Source organism: Rhinichthys klamathensis, unplaced genomic scaffold, assembly GCF_029890125.1.
Source record: "Rhinichthys klamathensis goyatoka isolate OS25496 unplaced genomic scaffold, OSU_Roscu_1.1 h1tg000234l_1, whole genome shotgun sequence".
Lineage (NCBI taxonomy): Eukaryota > Metazoa > Chordata > Actinopteri > Cypriniformes > Leuciscidae > Rhinichthys > Rhinichthys klamathensis.
The window spans coordinates 824,234-841,771 of NW_026606757.1; the positions used below are offsets into that span (position 1 = coordinate 824,234).

The 17,538-nt window shown below is 42.4% G+C and overlaps 1 protein-coding gene across 1 annotated transcript; it reads right to left on the reverse strand.

Moving 5' to 3' along the window:
* Nucleotides 1–790: 790 nt before the first annotated feature.
* On the reverse strand, nucleotides 791–6,369 carry LOC130099697 (guanine nucleotide-binding protein subunit alpha-14-like). Its single transcript, XM_056265489.1, has 7 exons — nucleotides 6,117–6,369; nucleotides 3,967–4,151; nucleotides 3,674–3,828; nucleotides 2,533–2,661; nucleotides 2,325–2,454; nucleotides 2,029–2,182; nucleotides 791–1,144 (listed from the first exon to the last, which is right to left on the reverse strand). Exons 1-7 carry the CDS (start codon nucleotides 6,283–6,285, stop codon nucleotides 954–956), a joined length of 1,113 nt encoding a protein of 370 aa, XP_056121464.1. The 5' UTR covers nucleotides 6,286–6,369; the 3' UTR covers nucleotides 791–953.
* Between the last annotated feature and the right edge of the window lie 11,169 nt (nucleotides 6,370–17,538).

A 17,538-nucleotide genomic window follows, 5' to 3' on the forward strand; every position in this document is an offset into this window, starting at 1 on the left:
CATGCAAAAGTTGGACTAATTATTTTAGAGAAACAGTATTTATTAAACACTACAGTATTTTAACTACAGTTAACTGCAGTTTTTCCTCTTGTAAACTAACTAAGTAAGGACCACCCAAATAATCTGTGATCAGATGCATCAGTGTCACAGTGAACATGCCACGATATGTACTGAGGTATCATTCATGTATCCATGTCAGTGGTGGAGAGATTTGAATAGCAAAGACATTGTCTACACATTATTTGCATGGATTCAAAGTCTGTCTTTTATGCCACATGTCTTGATTCATATTTCATTTAAATTTTGTGTGGAATGGCGGATACTCACTGAGACGGCCACCTGAAGTGTTATTGAAAATATAGCACTCATTCACCTGATACCACACATTTAGGGTTTGTCTCTGGAGTAGACTTAGTTTACTGCGAAGTTTTTGGATAGGTTGATGGCAAGTTGGCAGGGTCAAATCACTGAATTACTTAAAAATAATTAATTGAATTGCTTTGTGTGTTTTTAAATAACATTTAATCATTTTTTTTCACATTTATTCTGCATGGGCCTATCAAGCATCATGGGTTTTAATACAATTAGAAAAATGCTGTCAGTCATAAAGGAAAGAAAAAAAAATGTTACGCGGAAATCCAGGGGGTAAATACTGTCCCTAAGAACAAAACTAAAGAGACAATCCCCCCCCCCCCCCCCCCCCCCCCCCCCAAATAAAATCGATTAACATTTACTCACTTTCATGACTTTCTTTAGTCAGCAAAACACTAAATGAAATATTTAGTTTTTTGAGTAGACTTTCCCTTTAATTTCCGCCAATGCAAAAATAATTCACAGAATGCACTTTGCCATGATCTCAGCACTCACACACAGATCACATTCACATTTTCACTGACTCAGAGGTAAACAAAAAAAACATACAATCTAGCCATAAATAAAAGCACTTTTATCACCTAACCCAAGTTAAATGTGGACAGGATGTGCCGCAGAATGGTGTCCTTCACAGCGCTAAAAACAAAGCGGATATTTTCAGTGTCGGTTGCACATGTGAAATGTGCGTATATGCGTTTATTTGTGTCCCTGTTCTGTTCCTCATACATACTCAAGATGAACTTCATTGCGGCCTCTGCATCATTTTTAGGGCCTGTTGAGTAAGCAGATAACACAGATTTCATTATGTCAGTGGAGTACAGTGGCACTGCAGCACTGTTGGGGAGTAACCAACAAAAACATTTTCAGTAGTGATAGTAGTTTCAAACCAGAGTAATGTAGCTTTTCTTTTTATATCATCATTTCATTGCTTTTAAAGCTCTACTTCCCCCACACTGCACTCTAGAATATTTACCACAGTAAATGATATCTTAATTTATTTTTATTTAGTCAACACTGCATAAAATAAGACTTGTCAGAGTCAGTATGAAACGGAAGTTGCGATAGTTTTTCTTCATTATATGACGTATATCCAAGTAAAACGGCTTCTTGAACTATACATTGTTTTTGGAGGGACTTGATTTTGTCCATCAGGAATTGATTAGATCATTGGATCGTTGTCGTTTGCTAATTGCTGCGATCTCACGTAAGTGACAGGTTGCTGAACAGGAGGTTTTTGTCCTGTCCTCACACCAGTGAAACCATCATAAGTGAATAGAAGAGATGACGTTGTAAGGGGCAGGGGAAATATTTTTTATTAAAGATTACGAGGGCACATGAATTAAAAAATAATAATAATAATGTGTACAGAAAAATCATTTAAAATAAATACTGAAATATTCCATAGAAACATTTTGTTCCAGCGTACAGGACGATTTTTTCTCTTCACTTAAATTGTTTTTTAACATGTTTATACCTCAAACAAGTGAAAAATCTGCCAGTTTGGAAAGACAAATAATTATATGAAAACAAGTCTTATGCAGTGTTGCTTCTCAAGTAAATGTACCTTGTTTAAATGATTTTTAGATATTTTAACTGAAAAATAAGACAAAAATGCTTGTTAAGAATAAGAATTTAAGCCATTGTTGGCACTCCAACCTGTATAATGTGGAAAATACGTTACAAGGTCTGACTTTGAGATCTTCTCCTTCAGGATATCTATCTTATTGAGGAAGAGGATGATAGATGACTCCTGGAACCAGGTGTAAGAGATGATTGTCTTAAAAAGTGCCTTGCTCTCCTCCATGCGGTTCTGTGGTGGTAGAACATCATATCAACAAAATAAACCACAATGAATCCAGAATTTATCTGTCAGATGAATCACCTATGATGTAATGAAGGCAAATCTTAATAAATCATAAGAGCTATTCGAGAATGCAAGGAAGTGGGCTAACCTCATTCGCACACTCATATAAGACCTGATCGTACTCGCTCAGAGCCACCAGGTAGATGATGGAAGTAACGTTTTCAAAACAATGGATCCACTTCCGTCTTTCTGACTTTTGGCCTCCGACGTCAACCATTCTGCAGCAACAGCAGGGATTTTATCATTTACAAAATGGGTTACAGTCATCTTCACACCACCAATAAATTAAGAGTTACCTGAATATGACAGTCTGAAGGTCAAAGATGTACTCAATGATGCCTGTGGTTGGAACTCGGACTCGTAGAATATCCTGCAGAGTCGGCATGTAAAAAGCTGCAGATATTCTGTCAATGTCATCGAGGTAACTAGTGAAGAGAAAAAAACCCATTAAAATACCTTTAAAATGATTTGTCCTGAACCCAATAAACACCAAAGCTCACCAAACACAGAATTAAGAATATTTTATATTTGCTTGATAAAGCGATACAAAACATTTTTTCTTTCTTAAATTACCAAGCATATGCCATAATAATTTTCGGTTTTCATAGATCTGTAGTATGTTTGATTGTGTAGGCTACTAAAAAATTCACTCATTCAAGGCATACATTTTATCAGTTCATGAATTCCCTGGGAATCACATGCTGTTGCTAGTGTCATGCTGTACAGTCTGAACTATACAGGTATTAAAAATAGCAAAGAGCAGTTTTCTTCTAAATTGTAAGTAGAGCTCTTACAAAAAGCACTATAACACAGTGATAGTATCAGGGGGTAAATAGCAGGTTTTTTTATATATACTACCAAGTCAAATCACCTTTATTTTAATAGGGTTTAATACAATAGTAATTGTTTCAATGCAGCTTCAAAATAATAAACAGGAAATGTCATTATTTAGCTTGCCAGATTTGGGCCAGTTTGGCTTCATTTGTTTTGTTTATGGCTGACATGCGGCATTGCTATGGCTTAATTGTGGCCCAAATCTGGCAAACAGGAGCGGACCGCCCAAGTGCCATCATTCCACGCGGTATGTGGGCCAGATGAAAGTGTCAAGTGTGGGCCGGATCTGGGTCACAGCAATTTTGCTGTCTGGGATTCAGTACAATAACTGTAAAGTTAATTCATTGTGAAACAAGTACAAATCAGCTATGAAGCACCTCAGCATTCAGACATAGCAGCTCAATATATTCATATTCATATTCCAAAGTATTAACATGGTATTCCAAAAGAATACTATGGAAAATGCCCAAAAATGTGGTTGTTCTATTGTTAGTAAAAAAAAAACACTGCATTGCATGGTGCACATCTGCAATATGGCAGTCTATTATATAATACAATGGTTCTTTTTGTTAGTGTCAGAAGGGAAATATTCACTGCACTTACTATTTGGTAGAGTCTGACAGCTGGAACTCTCTCCTGCGTTCAAAGCATGTCTGCAGGCCTTGGTCTTTCCACATACTCTTAATGGCTTCAGCATATTTAGCCTCCAGTGACAGCACTGTTTCGGGGATCACATTTTTAAGCATTGCAGCATAAGTCTACAACACACAGATAGATTTCAGTATTCTCTCTTTCTTTCTTTTTTTGAGGGGGGAGAAAATACATGTTTAGTTAGATAGTATATATGAATATGTCGAATAAAACATATGCTTTGTCTTAGAATTCCTGGTGCATACTGCGTTTTTTCCATCAGCAAAGGGGATGTTCAGGTTCTCCATTGCTTGAAGTATGTTGTGGATGGAAACAATGATATTTTGGATCACCAGCTTGGCATAGGCCCCCCTGTCTTCCTCACTGTAGCCCCTGCCATGTATAATTCTCATCTGCTTGATGAAAGTGCTCTTCCCACTCTCCCCTGTGCCTGTGGAGGAACATGGAACGTTTTATGAGACATAATGCATTCCTGTGTGTAGTTAAAATATTGTTTCTTGTGAGAGAAAGCTGCACCATTAGCATTAAAGGGATAGTTTAACCAAAAATTTAAGTTATGTCATCCTGTCATTTTAAAGCTTTATCTGGTCACCATCCAGTTTCATTTTATGGAAAAATATAGCTGTCTCTATTTGTGTTCCATGAGGAAACATAGGCCTACTGTATGTGTTGCAAACAATATTATGGTGAGTAAATGATGACAGAGATAAGGGTTAGGTTTCTTTTTTGGGTGATTATTCACTTAAATATAAATGGCATAGCTTCAAAGACCTCAAGTGGACTACTGCTGTATTGCTGCAGTGAATGGCTAAACGTGTTCACTACTCACTGCTCCTAATGTATGTGCAGTGGACTAACTTGGATGGGTTAAATGCAGAGGACAAATTCCGAGTAAATTCCATTTTCCAAATCACTTGCTGGATGCTGGAGCCTTTCCCAGCATCTCAGGTCGTAGGCAGATAAACACCCTGGACAGAGCTAAACAGACTGAAATATTTATTCATTGTTCACTAATAATTGTCCAAAGTTGTCTTCTACAGTACTTATTCAAATGTGGTGTGTAGCGAAAAAGCAGCTTGGCCAATCTTCAAAATATCTCCCTTTTTTGTTAAATAGAAGAAAGAAATTCATATTAGTCTGACACAACTTGAAGTTAAATAAATGACAGATGTGTGTGTGTTGGGGGAGAGGAGGCTACAATCTGTTTATAATATTACTGTTCTAACTGTTATTTTGCAGACAGCCAACTTTACCAACAATTCTCTCACACAAAAGGATCTATTCACTCATGCTCATTTTTAGAAACACATAAAGACCAGACAAAGACTTCTAGTATGAATTTACTAGTTTGCATATTTGCCTTCGAATATAAACATTGTGATTGTGTCATCAAAATGGTCTGCCAGTAAGGTGTGAATGATTTGTATATGATTTGTATTAATATGAAACCATAGTTAAACTATATTTAGACACAACTTTTCAATATAATAATCTATAGACTGCAGTACATCAACTTGAATCGTTTAAAAGACTTGTAGTATATTTTCTGAGTGATTGTGAGTATTGTGGTTGATTATTGATGATTGTTTTATTTTTGTGTCTCTGTTTGAGGCCGTCAAAAGCATATTTTACTTGACTACTAAATAGTACGGAAAACCAAACTCAGTTTGTTGAGTTTGATAACTCAAATTCCAACATCGCAGCGCTGCATACTGATCTATTACATGTCAAACAGGTCTGACAAAAGGGATGGGAATTTTGCTGAAAGGGTGCAGATTACTATCACAATTAGAACAAGGAAACACTGGATAAACTCATTCATCTCTTCTTTTATTAAACTAGTATCAACTTAACTGATCAGAAACAGAATGAAACTAAAATATAACATAAAAGTACACACCAAGGAAAACATAAAAGAATCTGAATTACATGAATAAATGCTTATACTCTAAAAACAAGTAAAAATGCGTGAGGAATTCACAGAATGTTCTTGTTTGCATTCTTATCCTGACATGCTTACTTGCATTTCAGATTCATTAAGAATAGAAAAAAATAATGCTATACTGTATGAGATGTGTATGAATGACTTTCCATTGACGTCTTTTTGCATGTATTTGCATGTGACCACTAACAGTTAGAGGAAACATGTCATCTAAACATCTGAAGAGTGAATTTCATAAGCTGTAAAAAATATTGTATAAAAGTTGTAGCACATATCATCTGACATTGTGTAATTGTGTAAACATTTAAATGATTGTTTAAAGGTTATTCAGTTAGGATTCTGAACAACTCAAATGATTAATATTGACCATCACACATTTTTGGGTGTCAATAAAAAGAAATCTACATACATAAACAAACAAACAAACAAACAAAAAAATAAGAAAGTACATACCTAAAAGCAAAAGTTTCATTTGTCGGGTTGCATCCTTTTTGTCCATTCTAAGCTGTCTCTCAATTTCATTGTGAATCCTGGCACTTTCTCTGTCTTCACCTGACATGCAGCAGTCCCCCATCCTGGACAGCTTAGACCTCCTCCAGTACTTTGCAGTAAATAGATTCATCAACTCACTCAGCAGTGTTAAAAGAACTGTCTTCAAGAAAACTCTATAGAAACACGCCTACCTCAGGAGAGGCTTGATGCACTGTAATTTACAGGTGAAGTTTCTTCCTCATTCAATGGATGGGGTGGGTAGTGTTACGTAAGGCATTTGTTTCCTTTTTCCTCTGCACTAATGTCAGTTGCTCTCTGCTCATTAAATCATCATTAAAACAAACAAAAAGTATGACTTTCTTCACTGTAAAAAAAATCCAACTTCCATTTTGTCAGACAAACTCTGTTTGATTGGACTATCGAATATAGAAAAAGTTGGCATTACATAAAGTATTAAAGTCCATTTTTGACCATTTAGTTTGACCAACATAAAATATTAAACAGCAAGAGTTTAAGTTTGGTGTTAAATACAACTTGCTGTGGTAGAAGTAATTTGATATAACCATTTCAGTTCTACACAAGTTAAACAAACTAAGAATGTTCTATAGCACTATTATGTAATATCAATCAATGCTCATATAACCTTAAAATGGAAGCTGAGTGAATGTGGAATTAGCCAAAAACATTATTAATTTTGATTTCATAGAACGTCTGGGTTTCTATTGTTACCTTTGTTCCCTGATGGAGGGAACGAGACGTGATGTCGATGACTGACACTAGGGGGTCACACTTGGGAGCCCCAAACACCTCTGATACTTTGAGAAAAGCTTGATGACAATTAGGCGAGTGGAATTTGCATGCTACTCCCCCGAACATAAGAGTGTGTATCACTCATTCAGGTTTGTGCAGTTGGCTGAAAACAATTTAACTATCAAATATAGACCAGACCGTGTACACTGGGATGCTGATGGACTGTCAAGGATGCCTTTAGACATGGAGAGTTACATGCAGACCTGTTCACAGGATGTCAGTGCAAGAGTCATAGCTGCTGTCACGGATGCACTTCTCTTGAAGCAGGAGGAAGAGCCCTGGATGTGCCCAATCACCCTAGCTACAATTTGCTCTGAGTCAGAGCAGGAGAAGGGGGTAACTCAAGTGACCAAAGTGATTTTCTGCATCTGGAGGGCTGCATTGGTGCCTATGGATACATCCTGGCATTAATGGACCACTTCACACGCTTTGCCCAAGCTTTCTCACTCCGCTCGCAATAACCTCCATTCTTTTCACAATTGCATCAGTGATTTCTACCCCTGCTCCCCGCAGGAGCCCTTTCGTTTTCTCTTAGCTAGCTTCCACAAGAGATTCACTCCACGAGCCACCCTATATTTCTCCATATTGAGAAATATTCAGTGAAATATTCTACTCATCTTTGGGGGGGGAGAGGGCTTAATTTCTTAAGTCTTTTCAACCAATAGCTATATCGCCAGACGATTCACGCTTTATTGCCCGGCTTGCTGTCTTTGCAATACTTTTTGTGGGGTTTTAACTCGGAGCTCAAACCGAGTCTCGGGTTCAAGCCTCCTCCAAGGACAGCAAGCCAAGTTAGTTCACTTTAAGCCTGAACGGGCAGGCGAACTGGTGAAATGAAGTTCAAAACATAGGTTCGGGAGGAGCCTAAACATTCAGTCCTGTCAATCATCATTACGAGTATAAGAGCATGAGCAGCAGACACCACGTCATCTCATCGACAAATTCTTCCGGCAGCCCTCCTCCTCCCCTTCTAATTTCTAGAGTAATTTATCTCTATCATCTTATGCGCAATTCCATCAGAGCTCAAGACGAGCCTTGGGTTCAAGCCTCCTCCAAGGACAGCAAGCCAAGTTAGTTTACTATTAACCTTTAATTTTACTATAGTTGCCTCTGTTAATGTAAGCAGTGAACAAGATTAAACAAACCCATCAAATTATGCATGCCTGGAAAGTCATTCATTTCGACATGCAACACATGCATCCATGGGCGTCAGTTTGGTTTGAAATGTGCTGGGGACAGAGACGCATTTGGAAGTGCATTTCCAGAAGTGGGGGTACATCATAAATCAGATGTACCTATGTCAATAACATATCGATGTACAGGGGGGGGGGGGGGGGGAGGGGGGGGGTGCTACCTTTGTAAATAAATAAAGGTGCTACACAATAGCCAATCAGAAAATAGCACTATTGTATCTGGGTAAGATTTAACGCAACAACCAATGAAAAAAAAGCATATATCCTGGAATTGTTCACGTGATTCTGCTACAACTTCTTCCGAAAGTTTCGTTCACCCACAGATGAAACCACTGGAGCTTAGAGCATCACTTTGAGCACAGAGTAAGTCATGACCTCCTGTTTTGATGTTACAATAAATTCACAACTTGTTTGACACAAACAATGACAACTTGACTGCTGTTAGAGAATGTTTCCCAGATAATTAGCAGCAGTTTTTCATCATTGAGTGTCTGTAACTTAGCCAACAGTTTTACAGCCTGTTCAAAGACAACACCTGCTCAGAACAAGTAGTCTAGGTCTAGTCATATTTTCGTTATCACACGATGACTGACATATTGTCACATTATAAACATCTCTCTCTCCAAATACGCTTAATAATTTTATTAGCACTAAATTAAAGAGTATTGCATAGTCGATGTTATAGGTCACTTTTAAAATCATGTCATATTTTATAATTATACCCTGGCCATGGATGCATTAATCATTGCATCTGTCTCTCAAAGATGTCAGGTAAAAAGCAATTAAGCATCCTCTCATTCACCCTGAGAGGAAAGCCCCCTGTAGCCCGGCCGGGGTCTCAGGATTACGTGAGACGTTTTCCTGACAGAGAATGCCTGCAGGTCCCCAACCCTCTTGATCAGGGATGGGCAACTTCAGTCCTGGAGGGCCACTGTCCTACAGAGTTTAGCTCCAACCCTGAAAAAATCACCTGCCTGTAACTTTCTAGTAATCCTGAAGACCTTGATTAGCTTGTTCAGGTGTGTTTGATTAGGGTTGAAGCTAAACTCTGTAGGACAATGGCCCTCCAGGACTAAAGTTCCCCATCCCTGCTCTTGATGGAAGTGAATACGGTCAGGAAGGCCGTCTTCATAGAAAGGGCACTTGGCTCTACTGACTCCAAGGGCTCAAACGGAGCTCCCTGTAGGCCCAGCAAAACTACAGAGAGATCCCAAGAGGGAATAAGGTAATAGAAGGATTTAACCTCCTGTCACCTCTAAGGAACCTGATTATCAGGTTGTGCTTCCCTAATGACTTGTGATGACTACATCGTGATGACTGCATCGTGATGTGCCGCTATGGCAGCCACATGCACTTTTAAGGTGGAAGGGGAGTAACCAAACAGTTTTGGTGCCAATTGACTTCCATTGTTTAGACAAAAAAAAGGACATTTCTCAAGATATCTTCCTTTATGTTCCACAAAAGAAAGTCAGTCAATATGAGGGTGAGTAAATACTTGAACCTTTTTTTTCTTCTCGTGCACCTTGTCTGCCCAAGACTAACACTGGAGATCATGGTACAAGGAACTTGTAGCATTACACCTCATGCTCACAATGCCAATTATCAAAACTTGTTTGTTGACTGGTCAGGTTTTAGGCACTTTTCAGATGGCCAGATTAGGAGCCTGTCAGGAGTCAAGTTTCCTCTGCTTGTTTCTCTTTTCCCTCTCCTACACGTGCACTCTCGCACAGCTGAGCTCATTCTCAATCAGCATTCGCGCTCCCGCTCTTCTAACACCTGTTTCCCCTCTGCCCTGATTTTCTGGCTATTTAGATCTTGTGTTCTTTTCCACTCTTTGTCGGTTTATTGTTCGTTCGTTCATGCCCGTTACAGACGCATCATCATAGTGAATTACTGCTGCTTATTCTTGTCCTGTGTGTGTATGTCAGGCGAGAGATTTAACCTGCTATCCTGTGTCAAGCCTGATTGTCTGTGCTGTGGTTTCTGCCTAGTGGAGTCTGTGCTCGTCGTTACTAGCGTGCACTTCCTGACCGCAACTACCTGTGCCTTTCATCCTGCCTGGTTGCAGCCTGGTCCTTGGGTTTCGTTATCCTGTTCTGCGTCCGTCTAGACGTCCGGTGACCTGCAGACAGCCTGTGTTGACATTTATTCTGATGTCCAATAAACCTCTGTTAACCAGCTTTCGCTTTTGGATCCTTTTCGAACTATGACAGAATAAACCGACCATTATGGACCCAGCGAACGATATGACCATCCGCTCAACTGTTGAACTGCAGGGAGCAATGCTGGACAGACATGCCGACGAATTAGCTGCCGCCAAGCATGCTGTGGATTCACTCGTTGCCCAGGTGTCGTATCTGACTGGTCAGATACACCACCTGCATCAAGACCAGTCCTCATTTGGTTCGCGACACACCTCCGAGCCTCGTATCAACAATCCTCCCTGCTACTCTGGTGAGCCTACTGAGTGCCGTGCATTTCTTACCCAGTGTGGGGTGGTGTTTTCTTTTCAGCCTGTCACGTGTGCCTCCGACTGTGCCAAAGTTGTGTATGTGGTGTCCTTTTTTACTAGCCGAGCCCGGGATTTGGGAGCGGCAGTCTGGGAGGCGAGAGCTGATTGCTGTGAACAGTTTAATTTATTCAAGGAGGAGATGTTGAAAGTTTTCGACCGTTCTGTCTTCGGGTCCCAAGGCTTCTCGCCAGCTGGAAACACTTTGTCAAGGAAGACGCTCCGCAGCTGATTATGCCATTGACTTTAAGACTTTATCTGCCACCTGCGAATGGAATGAGGCAGCACTCACGGCACGCTTTTTGGAAGGCTTGTATGAGGAGCTGAAGGATGAGATTTTTGCACAAGAGTTTTCCTCATGCCTGGACGAGTTGGTGGAATTAGCCATTCGTTTAGACAAACGTTTTGATTTACGCTGACGCTCGTGCTGATGTCATGGGATTCCGGGGATCCCCATTCACTCAAACAGCGTCACCTGAACCACACCCAGAGCCTGAGCCAATGCAGCTAGGGAGAATACACCTCTCCTCCGCCGAGCGCCAACCCCGTATTGGAGAGAGGTTGTGCCTTTACTGCGGTGGTACCGGACATTTTGCTGCCACATGTTCGGTAAAAGAGAGAGCTCGCCAGTAATTCGGGGAATATTGGAGAGCGTGACACCACTATCCCCATCCTTCAAGTCCCACACCATGATTTCGGCCATTTTTCGCTGGGGTACCACTTCTTTCTCTGCTCTGCTCTAATTGACTCCGTGGCTGAGGGAAATTTCCTCGATGAGACGTGGGCTATTGAACACGGTTTCCCCCTTCATGAATTAACCCTCTGGGGACCAAGGTGTTTTTGGGGTCCTTGAGATGTTTTGACATGCCCTGACATTATCGCTTTTTTCAGTTGCTTATAAACATATTACTGGCACAGGTGAGATTACACTCTATTTAGCACAAACAGGGCTACCATAATATGTGAGCAACATGTATATACATGTTTGTATTTTGAGAGAATATTGCTTATGCATGTTTCACCAGTTCACACTTACATCAATTAAACAGAGTAAACATAATGCGTATTTGGCGTGCTGTCCGGGGGGAGGGCTCCGAGCTCGGAATTTTGCCCGAACCCAGAGTAATCCCCCCGTTGTTGTAAGACCATTAGGACTATATGTGAGGAGATGGGGTGGTGGAGGGATGCTGTTAAACTGTCAATGAACGGAGGTAAGTTTGCTGTATATATACACAGCGCTTAACTCGTTGATTAAGCACCACTCGTGTCTAATTAGGTTTGATTATCTAAATGTGCTACCCGTGTGTTTAATTTAGGTTTAATTATCTGAACGTGCTCCTCCCGAACTTTGTTAATAAAACATAATTTATTGATAAAACTAAAAATTAAAGTTTCTGAAATAAGGCCACAAAACACATACTTAATATGTGTCCACAAGACTTTTGACTAATGGATGTTGTGGCCTAGAGTATTTGCTTCAAAATGATCTGAAAATCATCCTTTCTAATCATTCACATAATACCATAGATTGCTTTAAATTGTGAAAAACATTTTTTTGTTTGAAAGGCAATATGCGAATGGGCGTGAACGGCCCAACCCCCTCATGTATAATTAGGTGATTCTCACCTGAGAAGACAAAGATGCATTCATTTCATTCAGGTGTGTCACAAGAAAGAATACAAGGAAAATATATATACATATATACACACTGTCACGATGTGGTTTTGTGTCCTGTCATGTTTAGTGGTTCCCTGTCTTGTCATTAGTTTTCCCAGGTGTTTCCCATTTACCACGCCCCCTTGCTATCCTATCTAACTCGTGTGTCCCTGATTATTTAAGCCCTGTGTTTCAGCCTTGTCTTTGTGAGTTCTTGTTTAATGTTTACGTGTATGTTGGTTGTTCTTGTATCCTGTTCCCGAGTCCTGTATCCAAGTTTAGTTTGTTAAATAAAGCGTGTGCTGCATTTGGATCCTGCTTCATCTCTGCCTCAACCGCACCACGTTACAGAAGAACTCACCACAAAATGGATCCAGCAGTCGCTCCAGCAGTCTCTCCCATAGTCGTCAGCAACCGGGCCCTGAGAGAATGTCTCTCGGTAATGTTTCAAGAGAACCAGTCCGTCCGAAGCTACGCTAATGACTTCCTCTCCATTTGCCATCTAGGAACGCTCGATGAAATCCAGCTCATAGGCCTGTTTCGGAGCGGGCTGGATTACCGAATCGCTCGATGGATGCCGAGTGACATTACCGATTGGACTCTGGACCGGTACATTGCTGAGGCTTGCTTCGTGGACGGCTCCATATCCACGTTCCCGTCCTACCCGGTCACGCCCGCGCTCCACAAGCCTGCAACTCACGTCTGTCCAGCCGAACCCACGCTTCACGTGAGCCAAGTCGAGCCTGCTTTTCACGACATGCCTGAGCTTCTTCCCGCCGAGACCGACATGTCTGAGTTTCTGTCTTCCGAGCCCACGACTAACGTCTGCCCAGCCGAACCCGCGGTTCACGAGTCAAGTCCCGAGTCAAGTGAGTCAAGTCCCGAGTCAAGTGAGTCAAGTGAGCCGAGTGCTGAGTCAAGTGAGCCGAGTGCCGAATCAAGTGAATCAAGTGAGTCAAGTGCCAAGTCAAGTGAATCAAGTGCCGTGTCAAGTGAATCAAGTGAATCGAGTGAGTCAAGTGCCAAGTCAAGTGAGTCAAGAGCCGAATCAAGTGAGTCAAATGCCGAGACAAGTGAGTCAAGTGCTGAATCTAACCAAGTGAGTGAATCTAGCCAAGTGAGAGTATCAAGCCCAGTGACTCGCCATCGCAGGAGGAGAAGGAGGACTCGTTTGGTTCGCCAGGCTCCGGTGGGCGTTCCCAGACTCCTGGCCCTGCCGGCCCCGCCTCTGTGCCTCGCCCTGCCGCCCCCGCCTCAGCGCCTCGCCCTGCCGCCCCCGCCTCTGCGCCACGCCCTGCCGGTCCGGTCTCTGCTCTTCGCTCTGCCAATGTCTCTCAAGCTCCATGAGACTGTCCCAGAGTCCGTTGCCAGCCCGAAGGTTGTCCCCCTAGGTTCTCCCAAGTATTTTTTTTGGGGGGGGGCAGTAGGAGGTCCCACGAGAGGGTCATGGAGGCAGCGCTGACATGGACCTTGTCGGCGCTATCTCCTCCTGAGCCTCCTATGCCCTCGTCTCCTGCCAAGTGTGCTCCGCCCTGGTCTCCTGCTAAGCGTGCCCCGCCCTGGCCTTCGCCTCGTCCTGCTCCGCCCTGGTCACCGGCCCAGTCTGGTCCGCCCACGCTCTGCGGCCCAGGCCCGCCTTGCCTAGGTCCAGGTCCCGTTCCCCTGCATGGGCCTGGCCCCCCATCCCTCCCCCAAGACCACCCTCCTGGACTTTTTTGTTTGTTTTATTGGGCTTCAGGAGCCGCCCTTAAGGGGGGGGGGGGGGGGTTATGTCACGATGTGGTTTTGTGTCCTGTCATGTTTAGTGGTTCCCTGTCTTGTCATTAGTTTTCCCAGGTGTTTCCCATTTACCACGCCCCCTTGTTATCCTATCTAGCTCGTGTGTCCCTGATTATTTAAGCCCTGTGTTTCAGCCTTGTCTTTGTGAGTTCTTGTTTAATGTTTACGTGTATGTTGGTTGTTCTTGTATCCTGTTCCCGAGTCCTGTATCCAAGTTTAGTTTGTTAAATAAAGCGTGTGCTGCATTTGGATCCTGCTTCATCTCTGCCTCAACCGCACCACGTTACACACACACACAGACATATTATATATATATATAAAAAAAATCAAAATATAAATGAAAGTCAAAAGCACATTTTTAGTCATACCTTGAAACAAATCCTGTTCAAATAGGTTATATGGGCCATTCAATAGAATTGGTTCAAAGTTAGAGTTGGAAACATCTTGAAAAGAAAATTGTCTCTTATAAAGTATTATTTTTTAAAGTATGCCAATACATTTTATTATACATACTTCAAAGTTAAGGATTCATTATTTTGATATAGCCTAGCTGGAACAAACACTATAAGAGTTGATAAGTTTATTTTTGACAAAACATACTATATATTTAACATATGAGCAGAAACTGCTAACAAAAGCTTATTTGATGTCTATTTTAGAGTTAAAACTTTATAATCTATCCTAAACTAGTCACACACACACACACACACACAGAAACATGATTCAAATTTAAACAGTAGGCTATTTTTGCGTTTACAGACACTAACGTTATTATATATCGCGATTAGAACAAACCACAAGAATAAAACACTTACAGCTCAGCTCGCTCCTCGAAGTGAAAATAAACCAGCACTTGTTCTGAGGTAGGTAAATGTCCCAGGATTATTCCTCACAGCCGCGCAAGACGACAGTACATTAATCTGACTAAATATAGTGTGTTTACAGAGTTAATATGGGCGTTTACACGTCTCAATGTGTTGCTTCAGATCATTAGCGTTTGAATAGCGCGCGCTCTCCGTGGGCGTGTCACATTAGCGGAATAATGAGATGCGAGAACGATAATGAGAACGGCAGACACATTTCTCTTTTTATATAGATTACATAAACAGGGAATATTTATTTTAGTTTTAAATTAGATAACTTAAAAGTACAAACTTAAATGATCATAAACATATATTGCTCATGTCTGGGTGAATAGTATTAGCTGAGTTTTGTTTAAGTTTAAGAGACATGCTCCAGAAAAAAAGTTCACGGACACGGAGAGGCAGAACGCACACCCTGTTTATTTTCTTTATTTTACAAAAGCACAATATTTTAATTCGATTGTAGGTGGGCACATAAAAAAGTAGACATTTAACAGTTTTTTTAATATGTTTCATAACTCTGTATGACCAGAAATGATGGAGTAGTTTAAGTCTATTTTTCTGCTATGTGAAAAAAATCTGCCAAAACGCACGGGTGCGTTCTTGGTCCCCAGAGGGTTAAGAGAGACACCCACGGCCTTCGCCCTGACTGACTGGCCTGTTCCTGAGTCTCGCTCGGCGCTTTAGCGTTTTTTGAGGTTTGCAAACTTTTAGCGCCGCTTTATTAGAAAAATCAGTCAGGTTGCCGCCCCTCTGACTGCGCTCACATCTGCGAAGTCCCGTTTTGTCTGGTCCGAGGCTACTCAATGCGCGTTTGAGCGTCTTAAGAGATTGTTCGTGTCCGCTCCCACCCTGACGTCAGATGCGCCCACCTCAACGATAAACTGACTCTCCGGATCAGGCGAAGTCAGAATGGGAGCGGACGCGAACAATCTCTTAAGACGCAGCGCTCCGCTCTTGATCAGAAAGTTCACCCGATTTATTCGCATCGGCTCTCGTCTGCCGAATGTAACTATGACGTGGGGAACCAGAAACTTCTAGCCATTCGACTGACCCTGGAGGAGTGGCACCATTGGCTGGAGGGAACCTCCAGTCCGTTTATTGTCTGGACTGATCATCGTAATCTAGAGTATATCCGCTCCGCCAAGAGGCTTAACTCTAGACAGGCTCGTTGGGCCCTTTTTTTCGGGCGTTTCAATTTCACTATCTCTTATCGGCCCGGGTCAAAAAACATTAAGCCTGGCGCTCTTTCTCGCCAGTTTTCCTCTTCTGAGGGCCGCCTCACCACAGATTCCATCCTACCGGAGGGATGCATGGTTGGGTCCGTCACGTGGGGGGTGGAACAGCTGGTAAGAAAGGCTCTTTCTCACAACGTCGTTCCCCGAAGGTGCCCTGAGGGAAAGCTATTTGTCGCTAAGTCCGCTCATCCGGCTGTCCTTCGTTGGGGTCACTCCTCTAAATTGGTCCAGTAATTCACCTCCGATCTGCTTCTCCCCCTCTCTATTCCCTCCCGCCCTTGGTCCCATATTGCCCTGGACTTCGTCATGGGGCTTCCACCCTCCAGCGGCAATACAGTGATTCTCACTGTCATTGACAGGATTTTTAAGGCGGTTCATCTCGTCCCTCTCCCCAAGCTTCCGTCGGCTAAAGAGACTGCGCGGGCGGTTGTGGACCACGTCTTTAGGATTCATGGGGTTCCTTCTGATGTGGTTTCGGACAGGGGACCCCAGTTTGTCTCTAACTTTTTCGAGGGAATTCTGCAGACAGATTGGTGCCACTGCCCGTCTGTCATCAAGGTTTCACCCACAGAGTAATGGTCAAGCTGACCTCGCTAATCAGGACCTCAGTCGGATGCTCCGCTGTTTGGCCCACCTCCTGGTGTGAGCAATTGACATGGGCGGAGTACGCTCATAATTCTCTGCCGTCGTTGTCCACTGGCCTGTCCCGATTTTCTTGTTGTCTGGGCTACCAGCCACCTCTGTTTCCCTCTCAGGAACCAGAGGTCGCCATTCTCTCGGTCCAGGCCTTTATACGGCGCTGTCGTCGCACTTGGAGGAGGGTGAGGTCAGCTCTGTGCCGGAGCAGGGAATGCACTCGTTGTCACCTGCCGTCGCCGGTCCAAAGCTTCCAGGTATGTGTGTGGACAGAGAGTTTGGCTCTCCACACGCAATTTACCCCTTCAGGTGCCCGCTCGGAAACTGCCTCCCCTTTTCATTGGGCCTTATGCCATCACTAAGGTTATCAGTCAGGCGGCTGTACGGCTCAGATTGCCACATTTTCTCAAGCGCGTCCATCCTGTTTTCCATGTCTCGTGTATTAAACCTGCGGTCCGTCTCTGCCTCCTCAGTTCAAACCAACTAAGACCAGCAACCCTGCTTAGAGAGCAGTTTTTGTTTGTTTGTTTGTTTGGTTGGGTTTTTTTATTTTATTTTTTATGACCTGACATGGGGCAAAATTTATATTTTAAGAAGATGACTATGCTAATACTAGTTTTATAACATTTGAATGGCAAAGTCAGAGAAAATTGCTGGTAGCATAAGCAAATGGTTATGCAAATGTGAATATACAATATG